The 24,436-nt window shown below is 41.7% G+C and overlaps 1 protein-coding gene and 1 long non-coding RNA gene across 5 annotated transcripts in view; one reads left to right on the top strand and one right to left on the bottom strand.

Annotated features, from left to right (window-relative positions):
- Positions 1–5,963: 5,963 nt before the first annotated feature.
- On the bottom strand, positions 5,964–6,896 carry LOC145521007 (uncharacterized). Its single transcript, XR_014064978.1, has 2 exons — positions 6,611–6,896; positions 5,964–6,372 (listed from the first exon to the last, which is right to left on the bottom strand). It is a non-coding gene; the product is annotated as an uncharacterized LOC145521007 (long non-coding RNA).
- A 118-nt stretch (positions 6,897–7,014) lies between these two features.
- The window catches only part of ZNF292 (zinc finger protein 292), an 89,216-nt gene continuing 71,794 nt past the window's right edge, over positions 7,015–24,436 (top strand). For 3 of the 4 annotated variants that reach the window (XM_081528631.1, XM_081528627.1, XM_081528629.1), the window contains exon 1: positions 7,015–7,198. Coding sequence is in view for 1 of the 4 variants with exons in the window: in XM_081528627.1 (XP_081384753.1) it covers positions 7,031–7,198 (168 nt within the window). In the remaining 3 variants the exon portion in view is untranslated. Of the gene's footprint in view, positions 7,199–7,392; positions 7,527–24,436 lie in introns of those variants that run through there. The other variant, XM_081528630.1, reaches the window with a different exon arrangement.

The raw sequence follows: 24,436 nt of genomic DNA, 5'->3' as shown, positions 1-24,436 counted from the left end.
GGCGATACCAGGATCTTCAGTGGCTTGGCCGAAGGGAAAGAGCTCTTCTTCACTTTCTGCCATAAGGGTGGCGTCATATCCGTATCTGAGGTTATTGATATTTCTCCTGGAAATCTTGATTCCAGCTAATGCCTCATCCAGCCCAGCATTTCTCATGATGTACTCTGCATATAAGTTAAATAAGCAGGGTGACAATATACAGCCTTGATGTACTCCTTTCCCTATTTAGAACCAGTGTGTTGTTCCATGTCCAGTTCTAACTGTTTCGTCTTGACCTGCATAAACATTTCTCAGGAGGCAGGTTAGGTGGTCTGGTATTTCCATCTCTTTAAGAATTTTCCAGTTTGTTGTGATCCACACAGTCAAAGGCTTTGGTATAGTCAATAAAGCAGAGGTAGATGTTTTTCTGGAACTCTCTTGCTTTTTCGATGATCCAACAGATGTTGGCAATTTGATCTCTGGTTCCTCTGCCTTTTCTAAAGCCAGCTTGAACATCTGGAAGTTCTCGGTTCATGTACTGTTGAAGCCTGGCTTGGAGAATTTTGAGCATTACTTGACTAGTATGTGAGATGAGTGCAATTGTGTGGTAGTTTGAGCATTTTTTGGCATTGCCTTTCTTTGGGATTGGGATGAAAACTGACCTTTTCCAGTCGTGTGCCCACTGCTGAGTTTTCCAACTTTGCTGGCATATTGAGTGCAGCCCTTTCACAGCATCATCTTTTAGGATTTGAAATAGCTCAACTGGAATTCCATCACCTCCACTAGCTTTGTTCATAGTGATGCTTCCTAAGGCCCACTTGACTTCGCATTCCAGGATGTCTGGCTCTAGGTGAGTGATCACATCATCACAATGTGGTTATCTGGGTCATGAAGACCTTTTTTGTACAGTTCTTCTGTGTATTCTTGCCACCTCTTCTTAATATCTTCTGTTTCTGTTAGGTCTATACCATTTCTGTCCTTTATTGTGTCCATCTTTGCATGAAATGTTCCCTTGGTATCTCTAATTTTCTTGAAGAGATCTCTTCTAGTCTTCCCCATTCTATTATTTTCCTCTATTCTGTGCATTGATCACTGAGGAAGGCTTTTTTTTCTCCTTGCTATTCTTTGGAACTCTGGATTTAAGTGGGTATATCTTTCCTTTTCTCCTTTGCCTTTCACTTCTCTTCTCTCAGCTATTTGTAAGGCCTCCTCAGAGAACCATTTTGCCTTTTTGCCTTTCTTTTTCTTGGGAATGGTCGTGATCACTGCCTCTGGTACAATGCCATGAACCCCCATCCAAAGTTCTTCAGGGACTCTGTCTATCAGATCGAATCCCTTGAATCTATTTGTCACTTCCACTGTATAATGATAAGGGATTTTGTTTAGGTCATATCTGAATGCCTAGATAATCCTATTCTTGCCTAGAGAATGGACAGAGGAGCCTGGTGGGCTATAGTCCATAGGGTTGCAAAGAGCTGGACACGACTGAAGCAACTTAGCACACACACAGTGTTTAGAGAGGATCATTACTCACTCTGTAAAGTCTAGGATATTTTTGATAATATAAGGATAAGTATAGATCCATTATCTATGACTGCCCAAAACAAATTGAATTGAATTTAGTTCAACGGGCATTTATTGACTACTCATTTTCACCTTGAAATGTGTCAAGGAGTATTAGAGAAGGGAGACACAATCTCTACCCCCAAAGGGCTTACAGGCTCATGAGCATAGACTGTAATAAAAGGCAAGATAAGGGATTTCAAATCAAAATGTAGTAAATAATAGATTGAAGCTACAGAAGTTTTGAAGGGTGGTTATTTCTGTATGGAAAGCGGGGGTGAGGGGAGGGGGGCAGCATGTGAGCTAAGGGAAAGCAGAACAAATCAGTCAACTCTATTTTGGTGACAGATATATTCAGACTTTACTCCACTACCAAGAGAAAGGAAGATTTATCAGAGGAGCCCTGATTACAGAGGGTGTGGTCAAGAGAGTGAGGATGTGGAGAGAGGAATCATGAGTAAATGAACATTTTTGTAAAGGTGTGATAGAGGGTAAGCACCTAGTGGGACTGATCTGGTCCAGTGTATGAACTGAATACTAAACACGTTATTATTATTATTGACGTTATTATTATTATTGTTTTTGTTGTTATATTGAAGAATGTACCTGTACAAATCACAGAAATCAGCAAAACTCCCTAGAAGCTGATGTTCTAAAATAGTAAAAGAAACCTGTGCATTTCCAAGCTCATCACACTTTGACAGTCCTGTTTTTAAAAATCCAGATACCACAAAAGTGATATTATTTGATGGATTTCCAATGAAGTAAAGGAAATGCAATGACTAATACTTAGAAATAAGAAAAAGGCCCTTTTTATATTGCTTTTCTAAAAGGCAATTTCTATATTTCTTCTCCGGACAGAGTCTGTGAATCAACACAAGCATTCCCTGAGACAGCATAGGCCACATTTATGATTTCAAGATTTTATTTTGCTTTATCTTGCAATGCTTTTCACCTAGGTTAGTATGTTTGAATACTTGAGGCTCTATTAAAAGTATTTTTCCTTAGAATGCTATTACTCGTTCTCACCTGCACTTGGCTTTTCCTCAGGGAGAGAAAGACAAACCCAAATAGGCAATACAAATATCCCTCTTCACTTAACTACTTTTTCGTTTAAATATATCCCCTGGAGAGGGAATGGCTACCCACTCCAGCATTCTTGCCTGGAGAATCCCATGGACAGAGGAGCCTGGTGGGCTACAGTTCATGGGGTCGCAAAGAGTCTGACAGGACTGAGCAACTAACACTTTCACTTTTTCACTTTCATTTAAATATATATATTTTCTTTCTGGGAAGAATTAAAGGACTCGAAGTCATCCTTTTAAATGCGGGTGCAGCGTTTCCGGTGCCTTTGGCATCATTTCAGTATGTGGCACAGCACCTGCCTCTTGTTTTCAACTTTGGACTCCATTCTTTGCTCGTCTCATGAAAAATGTTTTCCTCGGCAAAGTGTGGTGTGTTTTTAACCGATTCCAATAGACCTTCAACCCAGGCTCCTTCTTTGTGTCTGCAGACAATGAGTGATTCCCAGACTCCGGGCGGCGTGGGGTGGGGAGCGGGGGGATACTTTCTACCGGACCGATCCCCAGACAGACTCCGTCCCTCACCTCAGAGATTCAGAAGGCGGCCTGTCTGGGGCCTGGCGGCCCAGCCCCTCGGAGAAGAGCAGGTAGAGCCCGCCCGAGACCCAGCAGCCGTGCCCGCGTCGGGGCCTCCGCACGACAGACTCTAGCATCCCCGCCGCTCCCTTGAGAGGCTCCAGCATCCCTCGGCCTGGAGGTCCCAGGCGGCCGCGACTCCTGAGCCAGGATCCACAGTGGTTCCGCGGCCTCGATCCGCAGGGCTGGGTGGAAGAGCCGCGCCGGCGCCAGATGTCAGGGCTGCGGCTGCTATGCGCTGGCCTCCAGGCAGCGAGCGCCCAGCCGCGCCCCGGGAGCCCAGCCCCGCCCGAGTGGGGACCCGAGGACGCGGCTAGCCGAGCGGATCGGAGGCAACCTCAGCCCGGCTCCAGCCCCATGCACCTTCCCGGTCGCCCCAGGAGAAAGCCTGGGCAGGGAGAAAGGGTGGCGGGAGGGCGGCGAGCCCTCCGCCCTCTGCGGCCCGCGGGCTCTCCCAGAGAGCCGGGGTTGCTCTGCGCCCTGGGGGCCTCTGCCCTAAGCCATCCGCCGCGCCCGCCGCAGCCCGGGCGCGGCCTTCTGGCTCTGTTAGCAGGCACAGCCCCGCGCCCTTCCGGCTCCCAGGCTCTGCTATTTCAAGAATTTTAGGAGGAAAAATGTGCACTGGCGAGGTGCGGGGCCCACTCAGCCTGGGAAACTCGTGAAGCAGGCTGGCAGGAGCGGCCTGGATGAAGTGACCGCTGTCCCCTAAGGGTCTCCCCAGCTTTGCTGATCGCAGGGGTGGAGTGGGGGCTTTTTCTGTCTCCCAAATTTACTCTGAAATCGAGTCTCTTGGGAGTGAAGGTCCACATGATTATATCACGTCCATAGCAGTCGCGCTGTGTCCTATATGTGTACCGGGTACTCGCGACGCAGACACTGAGGTCCCCAGAGACACTGCGTCTCTTGGCCCCAGGGCTTATGCTTGTTTTCCGGATGGAACAGGCCTCCGAATTTCCCCAGGAACGTCTCAGTAAGTAGGGGTGTGTGTGCGTGTGTGTGCAATGATTCCCATGACCTGACAGGTGTGTTATTAATATAAGACCAAATAGACTTAAGTGCAATAATACATTGTGTACTTGTAGATACACCTTTTTAAATAGATAATGAAATTTCTGCGATCTTGAAGATCAACTTGTCAAAGCATAGTATTTCCACTACTCCTTTAGTTAAAAAACCTGCACTTCTGTAGAGATTCGAAGGACAAGTCTAGCTAGCACTTTTGGAGTTCCAAATTGAATCTACATTCATTCTCATAATAGAACAATTGTCAGAGGAACTGCCATTGCAGGTCACTCTTCCTCAAAACTGTAAGCTGCCTCGAGGCAGGGATAGTTTTCATTCACCTTTGATACTCCCCTGCTTAAAAGTACTCAATAAATGATTGTTAAATGATTACACCACTCGCTCCAATCGTTACATTTTCTATAAATTCTAAAGGAGGAATGTAGAAAGGGGGCGGTGGCGATGAAAGATACCAAATAAAAGTGAACGACTTAGTAGTCCAAGCTGAGGCACATTTGCAAGACAGTGATAATGCTTAGAATCAATTTGTTAATCAAATCTTTTTGGTTTTAGGGCTATCATGGGCAGGAAGTGGAAACGATTGACATTCTCCGGCTTTTTTTTGAAACCAATAAGTGGATACATGTCTTCTGGATATATTTTGCTTTCTTTTTTCCTTTTTTTTTTTCCCTTTCTTTCTATATATTAGGTGTGGTGTAAGCCATTATACTTGAAAATATGCCTTGCTGGCCTTTGACACCTTAGATGTTTTGGATTTACTGGTGGCTAATCTCGTATTTCTCATTTTTTATATTTTCACTGGCATCCTAGGATAACATACATTGGAGAAATCTGGTTTAGATACCTAAAATACTTCACTTGGGAACTTGAGCTACAAATACTAAAATCCATTGCTGCTGCTGCTGCTAAGTCGCTTTTGTCGTGTCCGACTCTGTGCGACCCCACAGACGGCAGCCCACCAGGCTCCTTCGTCCCTGGGATTCTCCAGGCAAGAATATTGGAGTGGGTTGCCATTTCCTTCTCCAGTGCATGAAAGTGAAAAGAGAAAGTGAAGTCGCTCAGTCGTGTCTGACTCTTCACGACCCCATGGGCTGTAGCCTACCAGGCTCCTCCGTCCATGGGGTTTCCCAGGCAAGAGTACTGGAGTGGGGTGCCATTGCCTTCTCCAACTAAAATCCATTAGCTACCTTAATTGTTGGTTTTTAGCTCTCAATGATACTTTTGTATCTTTGTTCCTTAGCCTTTGAGTGTACTCCACAGACTCTTCTATTCATAAATATTTGAAGAACCTGTGTTGTTAATAGGTAATATCAGCACACACATGCTGTATTATTATTTAGCTGATAATCGTTTTCATAAAGGGTTCATTTTGTGCCCACTCATATAATGGCAGTTAAACACTGCCATCACTGATGCATTACAAAACATTCATTCTGGACAACATATTGACTAGAACGTTTTCTACTAATACTAGAAATCTCTAGATACCTCATCACTATCATTGTTTCTGATTTTCTGTAGACCAGTTGTAAGGAAGATAAGCCTTTTGTCTTATTTTAGACTACTAAAAAATATTTGTTTTAGTCTGAACTTTAGGCTTAAGCACTTGAATTTTTGTATTACTTTCACTGTTTTTGTTCAAGTGCCAAGTATCCATTCTTTTCAGGTTGTAAATAAAATATGGTTCAGAATACCATCTCTATTTACAGCGCCAGGAAAAAATGCTGTTAAACGCATAACTCTAGATAACCTTGTTCTTTTATTTTAGCAATTTTACCTCCGTTGTGATTTTTAATGAAGTGCTTATTGCTGTCTTTTTTTTCTTGACCTACTTTCAAGAGCTTTCATATACAACGTGTTTTCAGTGGTGGTGATTTCTGTAGTGTGTAGGAGAGTCTTAAATCGCGGTGGAACAGATTAGCTGGCTATCATTGATTCCAGAAATGTCTTCGTGGTTTCAAATCACCTGGTTCCAACGTCCACAATTTCAGTCTGAAATCTTTTAAGCTCTGCTTTTCAAGGGTTTGCTCCGTTCTCCAGACTGAGGACTGACTGGACTTCATTCTGCTGTGATCCATCCAATTGTTATTTTTCTTTGTTGCCTCCAGCCCCTAGAGATTGTATTTCCAAGGGAGAGGCGTTCTTGGGGCTGCAGAGGAGAGTGGGACGAGATCTGGTACCTTAGGCAGTAGGAGGAGATCCCTCCTCCCCATCCCGGTAAGAAGTTGGGGACAATTTTGACAGTTCAGAGTCTCGCTTTGGCTCTCGGGCTTGTGGTCCATGGGTAGGTTTTACCTGCTCCCACTTCCCCTGCCTCTGGCCTGCCTTCGGGCCAATCGCAAATGTAGCCCTTACCCCACCCCACCCCACCCAGAGCGCTCCCTCACCCGTTCTCTTGGGGAACTGGGGCATGTGTCCGTAGAAGACTTCGGGGACTGGGGAAAGCCACCCCGGGATCCGGACGCTCGAAAGGGCAGCCCCTCCCTAGGCTTTTCCCCGCGTCGCGGCGCCCACGTGACCGAGAACAGGCCTCCACCGGCCCGCCCCTTTCGTCCGCTGCTGCCCACTTCCCGCTCGCGGTAAGTAAACCGCGGTTTTCCGCACCGCCCAACCCCGCCCTCCTCCTTTCCCCTTCCCTTCACCTCCCTCGGGCTCCCTCGCGTCACTCTACCCGCCCCCCATCCTCCCCACCGGGCCCTTTGTACGTGCTCGGCGGCGTGCGAGCGCGCCCGGCACGTGACCTCGCCGAACGTGGCATTGTGTTATCACGTGACCCAGGTGCGTACGCGACGGAGCGGGGTGTGAAGATGGCGGACGAAGAGGCCGAGCAGGAGAGGTTGAGTCGCGGCGGAGGCGGCTGCGCCGCGGAGCTGCAGCGCCTAGGCGAGCGGCTCCAGGAGTTGGAGCGGCAGCTGCGGGAGAGCCGGGTGCCGGCCGTGGAGGCGGCCACGGAGTACTGTCAGCAGCTGTGCCAGGTGAGGGCGCCTGGGGTCCCCTCCCCCTTTCCCTCTGCTAGAGGGGGAAGAGGGCGAGCGAGCGCCTGGCGGCCGAGCGCGGTGGTCGGCGCTGCCTTGGCATCGTCGGCGCCGCCGCCCGGGCGGGAGCGGCGAGTACCAGGAAGGCGCCTTTGTGTGGCTGCCGTTGTGGCGGTTGTTGTCGGCTGCTCCCGGCTGGGGGAAGGGAGTTGTGGTCAGGATGGAAAATCCCCCCTCCCCTTTCCTTCCCCGAGCTCGGGACTGCGCGGTCCCCGAGACCGAGAGATGCAGACTGCGAGGTCTGCAGACCTCCCCGCTGTGGGAGAGGGTAAGCGAGGAATGGAGGCCAGGTTCGCTTCCTCCTCTTATTGTGCACTGGGGATTACCGCGCCCCGCGCCTCTGCGCCCCTGCTTCCCACTCCGACGGGCCTGCGCCCCCACTGGTTTGATTCCTTTGCCTCCGCTAGCTTGCTTTCATCCGTCCCGCCCCCCGGTCCCGTTCTCGCTGTCTCCCGGCCTTTGTTGTTCGAGTTTCGCCTTAGGACTGAAGAGGCCTTTGTTGATGTTCCTAGGAGCAGTCCCCGCCGACCCCTTCTAGCCGGCAAGACGTTCGGGGGTAGGGGGGCGGAGGTTGTCCCCTCCTGCCTTTACTTGCTAGGAGCCCCGCTTCCATGGTAAAGGTTGCTTTACTCGGCAGAGGGAAGCTGTGTGTGTATCCTAGGGTCGAATGTCCCTGTGGGGTGGCTTCTCCAGAGTCCGCTTCTCTTTTGCTTTCACCCTTGGAGGAGTGTGTTTTCCTCTCTGCCCTTCCTCCCCCTTCTACTCACCCCCCTATTACTTGGAGCCGCCCCTGTTTGGCCTCCCGCTGGAACGGAGAAGATTATGTGGACCCGTGTTCAGGTCAGTTTCAGGCCTTACTCTCCTGTTTTTGCAACAAGGACACTGCTTTCCAGTAACTGCGTTCTAACCAGGATATGGAATGTTAATAGCACTGTTTGTTTGATAGAAATCGGGGAGTTTGTGTCTACATTTGGATTTGATTACATACCCTCTAGTTAAGTTTGAAATTTCGAGGTGCTGCTGCTGGCTATGGTGAAGATTTTGGTTAGATTATCTTCTTGAGGAAGCAAAAGAATTTATACAGGTTGCATTTCGAGTTGGCTTGTGAACATATTATAGAGAAGTTGTTTCGGAAAGATACTGAACTTAAGGTGGAACAATGGTGGGCCGTTTTAGCATATCAGTCGATCACATTTTCACTTAATTTTTAGCCTCCACGTTCTGAAATCTTTACAAGATCAGGGATACTTGATCCCGTACTCAAAATTCTCCATTGTTGTTTGCACCTTATTGTCACAGATTATTTGATAGTGGTTCATTTTCTTGAAACAAGCAAACCAAAAACAAATTTGTGAAACCGCAAGGTGACTTTCTGGGAATAAATGCAATGTGAAAGCCACCCACTTAAGGTAATATAGGTCTGGTGAATACCTATGGCATAATTAGAGATTATGTCATTCCTTTGAATCCTAGGTTTAAAGAATTGTTGAAATTTACTAATCTCACTATCCTGACTGTAACCACTCATTCTTAATTGGCCTTGTAGATATTAAAGTTTATCTTAGATTTTTTTTTTAAAGCCACAAAACTTTAGTAAGATACGGATAAAAGGAGCTCTTTCATTTATAAGTGAAGTTAAGCTTTTTAGTCCGCGAAAAGTGTATCTCTGCTGAAAGACATTTTTCAGGTAGCAGTTTCCACTGATGGATTTAAGGCTGATTACTGTAAATACTCTTGACCAGCTGTCATTATAAGCAGAATTAATAATTCTGGGAAAGTAAAATCTCATACAGGTTGGGCTTCATCTGGAGGGTGTGCAACATAGATAGTTGTCACTTTAAAATGATCTTTAAGGTATGAAGCAGTCTTCCTTTTTGTCAGCATGAAAGAAATTTCCTGTATCAGTTTTGAGTGTTTAGTCTTACAACATGTACATTGTTTTTACTGACCATTGCTACTTGAAATAGTAATGAAACAAATGCTGGGCTTGTGAATTTCAAAAATAATGAAGTATTGCAGGCACTAAAATCCCACAATAATGTAACTGCATTTAAAAGTGATCTCCATTATTTGAATATGAGGATGTATCTAATGTTTCAGATCCGCTATAGAACATTTTCTATATGTGTGTGTGTATATATATTTGGTTACCTATTTGGTCTTGCCAGATGGGAGGTAACTGGAAACAATTGTTTCTTTAAAATTGTATCATAGCCATTGTTACTCAAGTTTCAGATAGGAATTGAGCAGAGCAATGGTTAACAATTACAGAATTTATTAGAGTAGTCTAAAAACAGTGCTAGAAATACTAGGAGCTAGAAATTACATCTGCCTTTATTATTTAGCTTTTTCTATCTGAGGTTTCCTTGTAAAACTGGGATATTCACATGCTTCAGGAAGGCAAAGATGAATAAATATTTGTCAGAGTTGGTGTGTTTCAGAGTTAACATTCTGTAAGTGTTGATGCTTAGTGCTTGTGTAATCCTCATGGTTGCATTTATTTTAAAATATGACTTAGTTTATTACCTCAACAAAACGTGAATTTCTGGAGAATGTAGTGAAACCAACAGAAATGAAGTTGCTTACTCTTTTCTGTTCTAGATTTTTCTTTCTTTTTGAATGAGGTATAGGAGAGTAACAGATTTCTTGAGCTCTGAGAAGTAAAATAGAAATGAAAAATGTTTAACTTTTTCTTATTATTAACAGTATTGTTTTGCTCTTTATATTGGGCTGCTTCCTGGAAGCATGCCCCACTTTTACGTGAGCATTTGCTTTAAGCTTAAAAGTAAAAGGAGGGGAAGGTGGTAGAGGATGGGCACGTGCGAGTGTCTGTAAAGAAAAATCAGATTTCTTTGTAAGCTAGTTGTAATCTGGATAATGCTTACTTTTTTAAAAACCAAATTAGAATAAAAATACCTGTATCATCATATATAAAAACTGATTGTAGCTGGGACTTGGGACTCTTTATTGTATTAGACTAGACCAACATTCACTCACTCATTCAGCATTGTTATTGAGTACCTGCACCGTGGACGAGGCAACCATGAGTGTGGTCCTTGGCCACAAGGATTCTACAGTCTCTGGAGAAAGATAGACAAATAATTGCAGCAAAGTGTGATTTATATCTATTATACGGAACACTGTTTATTTGGAAGTTTCAGCAGGGACATTCCAGTAGAAGAATTGTTCTGAAAGGATTTTAAAATGATTGTTCATTTAAAAACTTATGCTGTTGTAATAGTTGAAGAATGAGTTGTTGGAGCATGGTGTTTGTTGACAGCTTTATATACTGGACTGGATGACTGCTTGATGAATGAGTAATGACTGTTTTTTGGTTATTATCAAAACTGACAACCATTTTATTTATTTTTAAAAAAATTTTATTTATTTGGCTGTGCCAGGTTCAGTTGTGACACGAGATCTTCAATCTTCGTTGCTACATGTGGGATACTTAGTTGTGGCATGCAGGATCTAGTTCTTGAATTGGGAGTGTGGAATCTTAGCCAGCGGACCACCAGGGAAGTCCCTAATAATTATTTTAAAAGGTGGAATTGTTGTTGTGGAAGTTCAGTTGCATATCATACACACACACACACCCCCCTCATACCTTTGTTCATACCATAATTCATATAAGCAGTGCTTCTCAAGTAGGCATAGTGCTTTTTCCCACTGCATTTCTCTCTTCAAGGATATTTGGAAATATGTGGGGTCAGTTGTTTGGTTATTCCAGTGACTGGGGTTGTGATAACTGGCATTTAGTGCTCATGGGCCATGGATGCTGCATTTTCTGAAGTCACCAGGATGGTTGCATACCATTGAAATGTACCACTCTGCCTGAAGACCCGCTGTGCCCTTTTGAGAAACAGTGGCAAGAAAGAAAAGGAATATATTAGTGTTTTTTGTTGTTACGTTCTTTTTACATTAATATAGGTATATTGGGCTTCCCTGCTGGCTCAGACAATAAAGAAACCACCTGCAGTGCTGGAGACCTGGATTTGATCCCTGGGTTGGGAAGATCCCCTGAAGGAGGGCATGGCAACCCACTCCAGTATTCTTGCTTGTAGAATTCCCCGTGGACAGAGGAGCCTGGCAGGCTACAGTCCATGGGGTCCCAGAGTCAGATACGACTGAGCAACTAGGCACATAGGTATATTAAGAAATGTAGTTAATCTGGAACAGATCCAGGCCAGTGCTTTTTGACCATTGTGTAAATGCACACTGAACTTCAGTGCACATTGAACTTGAGCATTTCTACTTTCTTAGCAGAAATTACAAACAATTACTTAAACAATTACTCAAACAATTCACTTTTACTAGGTTAAAAAGGGTGGCAAATTCAGCATAGTTGACCTGATTAAAGCAGAGATTTGACCTTTTGATATCACTGAAATTCTGTTATTATAAGATACAGGAGACTCTAGTAAAGGAATAAGATTAAGATTTAAGTATCACTTTAGGTACATCCTTGGCGGTCCAGTGGTTAGATCCGTGCTTCCACTGCAGGGGGCGTGAGTGTCAATCCCTGGTCCCAGGTGAGCTAGGATCTCACATGCCAAGTGACAAAGCATCGTTCCCGCCCCACCCCACCTCCCAAAACAGAAAAGATTTAAATGGCACTTCAAGATGACAGTTGGAGAGAGTCAGAAGGCTGTTTATCACTAACATACTTGCTTTATTTTTTATTCTTTTTAAATTGAAAATGTGGTATGTTAAAATGATTTTTTAAATGAGAAACACTGAAAACTCGCTCTCCTTCCCACCCTAGGTGTCCAGTCACCTTCCACAAAGACAGTCCCTTAATAGTATTTTATGGATCTTCCCAGAAATGCCATTTACTCTTATAAGAAAAAATTTTTAAATGAGCACATAGTGTACAGTGCATCTTTGTTTCACCAAAAAAAAAGATATCTGAGACCATTTTGTAGCTGCACGTGTAAACTTGTGGCTTTCTGTTTTAAATTGTATATTGATTCTAGTCTGTGTCTTAATCAGTTAATTGTTGGCAATTATTTAGAAGAATATTTTAATTTCATGTGCAGTAGTTTAAGTAGAATTCAAAATAGGTAGTAAGCACATCAGCCTGGGGTATCAGAAGGCTTTATTGAAGAGGTGGAATTTGACTTAAGCCTTAATGCCTTTATTAACTATGTTTAGTGCCTTATTGGTGTAAGAAACAAAAATGAAATTAAAACTTGAGAGCTACTAAGTTAAAATTGTGCAGTTACAATGTATCTTTGTATATATTTCTTTCATCTATTTGATACAAGTTGATTCTTTTGTCTGCATGTTTTGCTTCTTTTTAATTGTAGTGGCAAGAATTTTGAAAATTCTTAAACATTCTCCTTGAGAAACTAGACTTGATTGTTAGAGACTATCTTAAGTTAATTTCTAGGTCACTTCAAATCAGAAAAAAAGATGGCTTACTTGTTAATTAGTGATAATTACTTTAGGTATTGAGGGAGTAATAAGTCATTTAAACTTCAAAAGTTTAGGTAATGCTCAGGGGAAATAATTTAAGTGTTCATAATTAGAATGATTGCGTGCTAGAGACATTAAATTCTGCTTTCCAGAATATACTTTTACCAGTTTTAGCAAAGGAAAGCTTTACCAAATTTTGCTTGTCTCCTTCTTAACACTTCTTGGTCCTAATTTAAAATGGGGGAAGGGAAGATGTGTTCTGTAATTGCCATTCATAATATTTTATATTAGTAACCTGCAAAACCAAGGATTTTTGAAAATACATGGTCTTAACTGTGAAACTGCTGCTGTACTTATTTTCCTTGAGATTCTGTCAAAGTTGAGAAATTACCTTATTTTTCTCAACTCCCACACATAAATTCAGTTCATAAAATTAACCAACCGATATGTGAGTAGCCTTGCTTCTAAAATGGAAAGTTTACTTATTATTAATGTGTTTGTCAGATACCCTGTGTAACTTTTAACTATGTATTTTCCAGGAGAGTATCTTAATTCATTGTTTCTCTTTTAGCCTTTAGAGTTTCACAGTGCACCTCATTAGAAAAAATGTTACCTTTCCCACCTTACCTATATTTAGCCAAGATTTGTTAAAATTCAATCAATTACATATATATTTTAAAATTTATTTTAAACAAATATTTAAATTCCTCTTATGTGGGAGCACTGAGAGCTATGGAGACTTGTAGCATAGAGTTTACAAAGTCTGGCACATATATTCATAGTTAGGCAAGTAATACTCAGTTCAGTTCAGTCGCTCAGTTGTGTCCGACTCTTTGCTACCCCATGAATCGCAGCACACCAGGCCTCCCTGTCCATCACCAACTCTTGGAGTTTACCCAAACCCATGTCCATCGAGTTAGTGATGCCATCCAACCATCTCATCCTCTGTCGTCCCCTTCTCCTCCTGCCCCCAATCCATCCCAGCATTAGGGTCTTTTCCAATGAGTCAACTCTTCGCACGAGGTGGCCAAAGTATTGGAGTTTCAGCTTCAACATCAGTCCTTCCAATGAACACCCAGGACTGATCTCCTTTAGGATGGACTGGTTGGATCTCCTTGCAGTCCAAGGGACTCTCAAGAGTCTTCTCCAACACCACAGTTCAAAAGCATCAATTCTGCGGCGCTCAGCTTTCTTCACCATCCAACTCTCACATCCATACATGACCCCTGGAAAAACCATAGCCTTGACTAGACGGACCTTTGTTGGCAAAGTAATGTCTCTGCTTTTAAATGTGCTATCTAGGTTGGTCATAACCTTCCTTCCAAGGAGTAAGCGTCTTTTAATTTCATGGCTGCGGTCACCATCAGCAGTGATTTTGGAGCCCAAAAAAATAAAGTCTGACACTGTTTCCACTGTTTCCCCATCTATTTCCCATGAAGTGGTGGGACCAGATACTATTAGATAGTAAAGTACTGGTGATAGAGTAAATGGAGTGTGAATTAAGAAAACTAGAGCATTTTGAAATTACTTAAATCAGCTAAAAATTGAACAGGAAAGGAAAACACTGTTTACATTGGGTCTTAAATGAGGGTAACTAATGTTAGAAGTATGGGAATAAACCTCAGAGAACTGGAACAACTTTTCAAACTGGCATCTTGGAGAAAACGTCAGGGACTGAGATGAAAAATAGGATAGAAAAGGTAGATTAGAACCAGCTTAAGGGTGTAAGATCCAAACCAAGGAATTTTAACTAATCTTGTAAGAGTAGATGATACATGCTTACCATTTCCTGAAGCCTTGCACTTCCAAGTTTGAGGTCCTGGCATATTTAGAAGTTCAGAATCTTCCAGCCTTTGTTTTTTCTTGAAATATCCTGTATCAGTTAATGCCAGGTAACTACTCAACCACAGTGGCTCTAAAAGAGTAGCCCTTTTTTATTACTGTTATCAAGTTTATGGGTCTGATGGATAGTTCTGCAGTCAGCTGATTGGTTGTCTGAACTGAATGATCCCAGATGATCCCACTCATGTCTTGTGGTTGGTGGTTTGGTTGAGGAGCCCCAGTTAAGTTGACTCGTCTCTGCTCTGCTCTTACCCTCTACCCTCTAGTGAGGTAGCCTGAATTTCTTCCCTTTACAGTAAGAATGCCAGTTCCCTCTAACAGCTGCTTTCCAAGCTACTGCTTGTGTCGTGACCCATTGGCTCAACAAGTAGTCAAAATGGGGCTCTTTATGGGTATAGGGAGATGTGATTCTTCAGGGACCAATTTTATAACAATCTATGACATATCCCGATTGTGTAATCACTCACCTAGAGCCAGACATCCTGGAATGTGAAGTCAAGTGGACCTTAGGAAGCATCACTACAAACAAAGCTAGTGGAAGGGATGGAATTCCAGTTGAGCTATTTCAAATCCTAAAAGATGATGCTGTGAAAGGGCTGCACTCAGTATGCCAGCAAACTGGCATACTGGAAAACTCAGCAGTGGCCACCAGGACTGGAAAAGGTCAGTTTTCTTTCCAATCCCAAAGAAAGGCAATGCCAAAAAATGTTCAAACTACCACACAATTGCACTCATCTCACACACTAGCAAAGTGATGCTCAAAATTCTCCAAGCCAGGCTTCAACACTAACTATGTGAACCATGAACTTCCAGATGTTCAAGCTGGTTTTAGAATAGGCAGAGGAACCAGAGATCAAATTGCAAATATCTGTTGGATCATCAAAAAAACTAGAGAGTTCAAGAAAAAACATCTATTTCTGCTTTATTGACTATGCCAAAGCTTTTGACTGTGTGGATCACAATAAACTGTGGAAAATTCTTTAAGAAATGGGAATACCAGATCACCTGACCTGCCTCCTGAGAAATGTTTATGCAGGTCAAGAAGCAACAGTTAGAACTGGACATAGATCAACAGGTTCCAAATCGGGAAAGGAGTACGTCAAGGCTGTATATTGTCACCCTGCTTATTTAACTTATATGCAGAGCACATCATGAGAAATGCTGGACTGGATAAAGCGCAAGCTGGAATCAAGATTGCAGGGAGAAATATCAGTAACCTTAGATGTGCAGATGACACCACCCTTATGGCAGAAAGCAAAGAAGAACTAAAGAAAAGAGCTTCTTGATGAAAGTGAAAGAGGAGAGTGAAAAAGTTGGCTTAAAACTCAGTATTCAGAAAACTAAGATCATGGCATCTGGCCCCATCACTTCATGGCAAATAGATGGGGAAACAGTGACAGATTTTATTTTGGGGGGCTCCAAAATCACTGCAGATGGTGATTGTAGCCATGAAAAGACACTTGCTCCTTGGAAGAAAAGTTATGACCAACCTAGACAGCGTACTAAAAAACAGAGACATTACTTTGCCAACAAAGGTCCATCTAGTCAAAGCTATGGTTTTTCCAGTAGTCATGTATGGATGTGAGAGTTGAACTATAAAGAAAGCTGAGTGCCGAAGAATTGATGCTTTTAAACTGTGGTGTTGGAGAAGACTCTTGAGAGTCCCTTGGACAGCAAGGAGATCAGCCAGTCCATCCGAAAGGAACTCAGTTCTGAATGTTCACTGGAACGACTGATGCTGAAGCTGAAACTCCAGTACTTTGGCCACCTGAGGTGAAGAACTGACTCATTTGAAAAAAGCCTGATGCTGGGAAAGATTGAAGGCAGGAGGAGAAGGGGATGACAGAGGATGAGATGGTTGGATGGCATCACTGACTCAGTGGACATGAATTTTAGTAAACTCCAGGTGTTGGTAATGGACAGGGAAGCCTGGTGTACTGCAGTCCATGGGGTCGCAAAGAGTTGGACATAACTGAGTGACTGAACTGAACTGAATGACATATGGCACTTGCATTTATTCTCCACTGCAATTCTGGGCACTTTTATGGGTCAGATTTTTATTTTTCTTCTCTGTAGCCCCACCTCTGCTTTCTTCTCACATATATTCTGCAATTTTCAAAGATATTCAAAGATAATTAGATTTTCAAAGCATATCTAATTGCCCCTTTTCTCTCTGGTTGGCAAAAGGCATTTCATTCCTGCTTTCTAATCTCAGTCTCCAAATAGAAAGGCATCCCACCCCATCATTGGACCTTTGGAAGATTTATGAAACAATCTCTTATTTCCCATGGTTCTTTACCTTAATGTTAAACCTAGTCTGTATTTCGGAGAAGGCAATGGCACCCCACTCCAGTACTCTTGCCTGGAAAACCCCATGGATGGAGGAGCCTGGTGGGCTGCAGTCCATGGGGTCGCTAGGAGTCGGAGACGACTGAGCGACTTCACTTTCACTTTTCACTTCCATGCATTGGAGAAGGAAATGGCAACCCACTCCAGTGTTCTTGCCTGGAGAATCCCAGGGACGGGGGAGCCTGTTGGGCTGCTGTCTATGGGGTCACGCAGAGTCGGACACGACTGAAGCAACTTAGCAGCAGCAGTCTGTATTTAGTGTTTTGTGTTGTCTCTCTGCCTTACACAATTTTAATAATAATATAGTTCTTGTCCTAATGTTTGAACTTATTTTTTCTTAACTGATAAATTTCTTTTAACCTGTCATTCAGTTTGTGAAATTCTCCCAACATCCTGCTTTTAACCTTCTGCCTCAGTGACAGTCCAGGACTCATGACAGTTTTTCTCAAGTTTGTGTTTGCAGAAACTTAAGAGTCGGTAGATTTTAGAGTTACTCAGCTCAGAGTAAGATGTAACTTTTTTTACTTCACCACTTAGTTGTCCACTGAAACAAGATTATCAGACAGAAATACTTACCTTTACTATGTGTGATGTATTCTATATTCATCTATTATTTTTTGAAAGCTGCTGTTGATTTTGTGATCCATTAATACATCATAATCAACAAATTGGAAAACACTACTTTCAGGAAATTACTGGGCACAATTCACTAATAAGCACAAACCCAGGTAGTCCTTTGTTGTAAGGTGGCCTTCTAGTCTAGTTGATTCAGAACATGCATACATTTTTATTTATGAGGAGCTTCAAAATTAAAATATAATTTTAAATTTCTTATAATGAATGCTAAAAACCCAGCATATGTCCAGGGAATTGGTTTGAGAAATGCTGGTACATAGGATCAAATCCACATTGAAGCTTTAGCCCAGTGATTTCCATGCTTTGTTACTACTTTTTTTCATACTTGCACTATTCAGCAGAAATTTTCTGCTCCATCTAAATTGTTCATTCCTCATTTTACTGCTTTTGTGACTTTGTTCAAAGGAGCAGTGTTATGCAGTGAAAAGTCAGATGTCTTTGAGTTCAAATAGGAGGTCTCCAACAATCCACACAAGGTTTTAGCTCATACTTTGTCTGGGGTGAGGGTGAAGCTCGGAGTTAGAGACTAGACTGAACAGATTGAAGAGGGAAAGAATTAATGTTCAAAGCAGGCACTATTAGATGCTTTACTAACAGTGAATTGTTTAATCTGAAGACCTATGAGGTCATAGGATTAACAGTTGTTTAGTCTGTTTAAATGTCTGTTTACCCAAATTGCCTCTTAAGATCTCATCTTTGCTATATAATGCTTTTTCAGTATGACATTGATTTATCAGAAAATGTTCAGTGTTATCAGACATTTGTTTAGAAAGACTGAGCTATGTGGTTAAATGGTCAAAATGAAACAATTCTTTAAAACATGAATTTCAAATATATGATAATGTATTCGTGTGGAAGATTTGGCATCCTTATTGATGCCTGACATATAGGCAATGTTACAGTGTGTGTTCAGGTACCTAGTCATGTCCACCTCTGCAACCCCATGGACTGCAGCACGCCAGGCCTCCCTTTCACCTCATCATCTCCAGAAGTTTGGTAGGCAATGTTATTTATGTTCTAAGTTTATCACTCCTAGCTACAAGCTTTATTTACCTTTTTTTCTTTTTTTTTACTATTATTTATTTATTTGGCTGGGTCGGGTCTTAGTTGTAGCATGTGGGATCTTAGGGCATTTGGGCTCAGTAGCTGTCATGCGGCCTTCATTGCTCTGGGGCATGTAGGATCCTAGATTGAATCTGAGTCTCCTGCATTAGAAGTGCAGAGTGTTAACCACTGGGCTGCTAGGGAAGTCCCCGATTTTACATTTAGAGAGAGGTAATCTAAATTTAAAAATAATAATTAATTGATTTGGTTGTCATCCCAATTAGTTTTGGGGTGTGTTTTTTTTTTTTTTTTTTGGCCTCTTAGCTGCCTGACCAGGGATTGAACCCACATGCCCCAGTCGGTAGCCCCTCCCACCCTGCTATGAAAGTGCCGAACCCTGACCACTGGACTGCCAGGGAACTCCCCTAATCAATTCTGTAGAGCTACTGGAAAGCTAGCATAACCCAATGTTTAAATTAAGTCCTGTAGTAATTTTGACTTACCAAAGTTAATGAAGCAGATATTTGTGATTTTGAGAAAATTTATTTCCAGTAAATCAGGATGATGGTGTTTGCTTCTTCTTTTAGATGAGCCGCCATTGTCAAAAGCAGGCATTTAGAATTTTTATTTGTATAAAATAAATAGCTTACATTTTGTGTTTTCTAGATAAACATTTGTTCATATTCTTGATCATTTCCTAATTTCTGTAAATATAAGAAATCCCATTTAACATAAAAAACTTGAAAACATCATTATACACTTAATTCAAAAGCATGAGTATTTTTGTCAGTTTATATTCTGAAAAGTGTAGATTTTTATCTTCTGAACAAAACTTGCACAAGATGATATTTCAAAAGAATAAAACAAGCTTAATAAAATACCTATTAAAAATTAATGGGCTTTCCAATTGGCTCAGTGGTAAAGAATCCACTGGTCAGTGCTGGAGAGGCAGATTCAATCCCTGGGTTGGGAAGATCCCCTCAGTTGTTGTTCAGTCGCTCATTCATGTCTGACTCTTTGTGACCCCATGATCTGCAGCATGGCAGGCTTCCCTGTTCTTCACCAGCTCCCAGAGGTTGCTCAAACTAATGTCCATTGAGTCAGTGATGCCATTGAACCATCTCGTCCTCTGTTGTTCCCTTCTCCTCCTGCTTTCTATCTTTCCCAGCATCAGGGTCTTTTCCAATGAGTTGAGTCTTCACATCAGGTGCCCAAAGTATTGGAGCTTCAGCCTCAGCATCCATCCCTCCAGTGAATATTCAGGATTGATTTCCTTTAGGATTGACTGGTTTGATCTCCTTGCAGTCTAAGGGACTCTCAAGTGTCTCCTCCAACACCACAGTTCAAAAGTACCAATTCTTTGGCACTCAGCTTTCTTTATGGTCCAACTCTCACATCCATACATGACTACTGGAAAAACCATAACTTTGACTAGACAGACCTTTGTTGCTCCCCTGAGTAGGAAGTGGCAACTCACTACAGTTGCCTGGAGAATTCTTGCCTGGAGAATCCCCATGGACAGAGGAGCCTGGCACGCTACAGTCCATGGGGTTGCAAAGAGTTGGACACGAGTGAGCACGAACATGACTTACTTAAAATTGATGCTTAAGAGGTTTGTGTCTGTAACTTGCCATGACTTATCCACAACATATTTATATAACTGTAGTTTGAATCTTTATAGGGAAAAATTTTTTTTAAACTGCCAGACTAAAATGGGATATTGCAGATAGCATAATAGTGTGAATAAAATTTACATCCTCAAACAAATTGATCATGAAGTTCATCATCAGCATGAAGATATTTTATAGGGAGAGTATCTGAGTGCTTGTAGGGAGAGTATCTGAGTGTTTGTCATAAACTACTGCTTCTTTGTAATTCAGGATTAACCCTAGTAGTATGTAAAATTGAATATGTTGGCAAGAAATGAGTCAGACTTAATATATTTAGTATTGTGACCTGTTTAGTATTTCTGAAAAGGCAACCTGATATTGTACATGCTGCCTAAAGAGAAATTATTAACACCCAAATAGACCTTTGAGGATTTACCTATCTTGAATAAAAACATTTGTAGTGTTTGGTACTCCCCTCCCCCCAGGATCATCTTTTGTTTTACTTGATAGAAAAATCTACCCTCTAGATTCTTTCACATATACCTTGCTTGACAGCCCATTATATACTGTGAATTAAAGTATTGGAATTCTAAGGATGTTGATTTTAATTTTCATAAAAATTGTTTATTGTGACCCTTGACATGCTACCTGTGGCTTCCCTGTTTCTTCATCCTTGAAATTGAGATGCTACAGACTTTTGTTGGTTGTTACAAGAATTGATCAAAAGTATGATTATGTAAAGTGATTGTTGTCATATAAAGTAACATTTTCATTTACACTTAGAGACTACTTTGGAAACACCTTTGATGTTTTATATATGATAATGATCTAGCATAATTTTCTTGCATTAATACTATCATTTTCAAGTCATCTATTATCACTCTGAAAAATAGCATTAGATTACTGATTTGCCAACTTGGTTGAAGCCTACATTTTAGAGAACGCAGGATTAGATTTTATAATAACTTATGAAAGATCTTTTTGTCTTTGGAGAAGAGGTACATATTACTCAATGTGTGTGAATATGCCAGGAGATTATTGGCTTTGCAGTTAAAATCTTTCCTTTGTCCAAAATTGTAAAACTGAGATTTGAGAGGCTGGGATGAGAGAATCTAGTATTACCTGGTAACCAAAAGTATAGATTTTGAACTATGATTTGAATTCCAGCTCTCTTACTTCTGTGGGACTTCAAGCTTGGTTTTGTACCTGTGTCCTCATCTCTAGACTAGAAGAAGAATATCTGCCTTAAAGCTGCTGTGATTAAGATATAATATATGTTGGGCGCTTTGCATATCATGATGCTGAAAGCACACAGCAAACGTTAGCTATTATTAATAATAAATTTACAAGGACGAGATCTGAAACTTTCCCTCATGAAAATATTTTTCTGTCACCAAGTCAGGTCTGACTCTTTGCGACCCCATAAGAGAATATTAATCTTATTAAAATACTGTTTAGCTTCTGCTCTAGTGGTTTTCAAACTTAAAAAAAAAAGAAATGAGGGAACTCCCTTTTCCTTCCCCTCCCCCTGCAAAGTCTGACTTGAAATCTTGATGAGTAAAACAGAAAAGTTACAGCGGCAGAACAGTTTGGTAAGTATCAGACTAATGTAGAAAATTAATAACACTGTTGCCAGAGGTTGTAAAGGGAGTTCAAGCATTGTTCTCTTCAGATGTTATTTTCTTCTCAGATGGTTCTTTTTTCTTTCCCTTCATTCTACTGCTGCTCTACACTCTCCCAAAAGAGAATGAATGATCTTGTCTTAGAGGCAATAACAAAGCCATCAATGAAGTAATATATTGTATTTAATTTTTCCACACTAAATAAACTCATTTTTTGGTACTTCAGATTTAAAATGTATTTACTTCTCTAGAAGCATGGCACTGATGTAAATATGTCTAAATAGGAAAACTGTATCTTATCAAAGAAACAGGAAATGTTAATAGTGAAACTAACACATGAAACAGTCCCACAAGTATACTCAGTGTTTATGTTTAATTCTTTCTGAAAATTTATTGAGAGGACCTAGACCATCTTATATATTCCCTCAAATTTCATGTTTTTCTCTAAATCATTTCTTTTCTTCCTTGGGTTTGCAAAGAAGTGACTGTTACCTGGCAAGTGGATCTTTTTTTCTGTGGCCTTCTCAGAGAACCTTTCCACTAACCCTAATCCTTGCTCCAGACTGGATAGTCTTTTCACCTGTGCATCTTTGCAGAGAACCTTTCCACTTTCCTATTCCTTTACATTTTTCTTTCCATCACTTCTCTCCTTTAGCTTATAGAGATGTGTGTGTCTTTCCTGTCTTGTTGCTTTGTTGATCATGTCTTCAGATTTTCTTCCTTTTTTCTGATCCCTTCTCTCCACATATGAGATGTCTCCTATCCTAAAAAAAATTTTTTTTTTTTATTTTTAACTGGAGGGTAATTGCTTTATAATGTTGCGTTGGTTTCTGCCATACAACAGTGCGTATTAGCCATAAGCGTGTATGTATGTGTGTATATATATATATATAAAAATATAACCCCTCCCTCTTGAGCCTCCCCCGCCACCTCCCCGCACCCACCACCATCCCATCCCTCTAGGTCATCACAGAGTGCTGGGCGGGGCTCCCTGTGTTATATAGAAGATTCCCACTAGCTATCTGCTTTGTACCTTGTAATGTATGTATGTCAATGCCACTTGATTCTCATCTCACTCTCTCATTCCCCTGCTGTGTCCACAAGTCCATTCTCTATGTTTGTGTCTCTATTCCTGCCCTGCAAATAGGTTCATCAGTAGCATTTTAAAATGTTTTTCTTTAACTCTTGTTTTCTAGTTTTTCTTGCCAGACTTCTTTGGAAAAGTACCCCATATGTTGTCTTTTGAAAATGCTCTTTTGAAGGTCATTTGCTTGGCAATACTTTATTAAAGTTAATACTTTATTAACTTTAGGCCCAAGTAGCAATCCAGCAACTTAGACTATTTCATATGGCTGCACATTGTGTTTAATAAAATTTAATTGTCAACATTTTAAAAATCATAAGCTTTCATGTTGAAATGAGAGTGTTTGATTTCTCCTGGAAAATCAGAAAATTGGGTAATATTGGACTCATTCATGGCTACAAGCTGAAGTGATGCTTGCTCAGCCTCTGTTAGCATTTAAAAATGTTTGACCCCATCTTGTTACTCTCCCTTCAATTTATTTACACTGCTCTTCCGATTCTCCTACCTTTGTGACTGCTCCTTAGTTGTCTTCACTGACTTTTCTTTTCACCTGCTGGAAATGTGTGGTCATTATTAGCTAATATTAATAAATTAGTATTTAAGAGGACTAGACCCAACATTTCTGAAAATTTTTGTGGCATTTCTTCAGTGTTCTTTCCTTCCTTTCACTCTTCATTGGTGACCCTCAACCATTTTTCCCACCTCCTCATCATGCCTGAGACAGGACACTAATCAGAAGGTGGCTTGTGAGCCCTGGTTGATAATCCGTGCTTTACATACATGCTCATCTTCAGCAGGTGTCCACTCTGACAGCATCCCCTGTCACTCTGGATGCGATTTCCAGGGGGTCCCTTCTCTTAAGCCTTGCCACTCTTCTTAGCTCTTGCTTTCTGTTCCCAACCACCTGTGGAACCCTTCCTCATGGGAGTTCAGTAGGTACTTTTTTCTGTTATTTTCATTTTTATTTATTTATTTATTTTTGGCAGTGCTCAGTCTTTGCTGCAGCACTGGCTTTTCTCTAGTTGCAAAGAATGGGGGCTTCTCTCTAGTTGCGGTGCTCGGGCTTCTCATTGTGGTGGCTTCTCTTGTTGCAGAGCATGGGCTCTGGGGTGCCTGAGCTTCAATAGTTGTGGCTCCCACACTCGGAGCACAGGCTCAGTAGTTGTGGTGCACGGGCTTAGTTGCTCCTTGGCATGTGGGATCTATCCTGATCAGGGATTGAACCCAGGTCTCCCGCATTGGCAGGTGGATTCTTTATCACTGAGCCACCAGGGAGGCCCCAAGTAGATATTTCTAATTAAACAAGTCTGAAGTTGAACCCATCCATGCTCCTCTCCACTCCCCCACCCCCTACCAAAAGAAAGACGGATGGTATTGGTGTCACTACTCCCCTCCCCCTCAAACTTAGGTTTTGAAACCTTGAGTCATTTTTAGCTCCTCCTTTCACCTCCGCAGCCCAGTCACTGAGTTCTGTCAATTTTATACATGCACCGTTTTTTGTATCCTTCTCTGGTTATGTCTGATATACTATTAGTAACCACTTAGTTTATTATAACAAAAAAAACCCAACAGA

This window comes from Giraffa tippelskirchi, chromosome 9 (assembly GCF_054371585.1).
Source record: "Giraffa tippelskirchi isolate mGirTip1 chromosome 9, T2T-mGirTip1v1.2.pri, whole genome shotgun sequence".
NCBI lineage: Eukaryota > Metazoa > Chordata > Mammalia > Artiodactyla > Giraffidae > Giraffa > Giraffa tippelskirchi.
The sequence above is the reverse complement of the archived record's forward strand: the minus strand, read 5'-3'. Positions and strand labels throughout refer to the sequence as shown.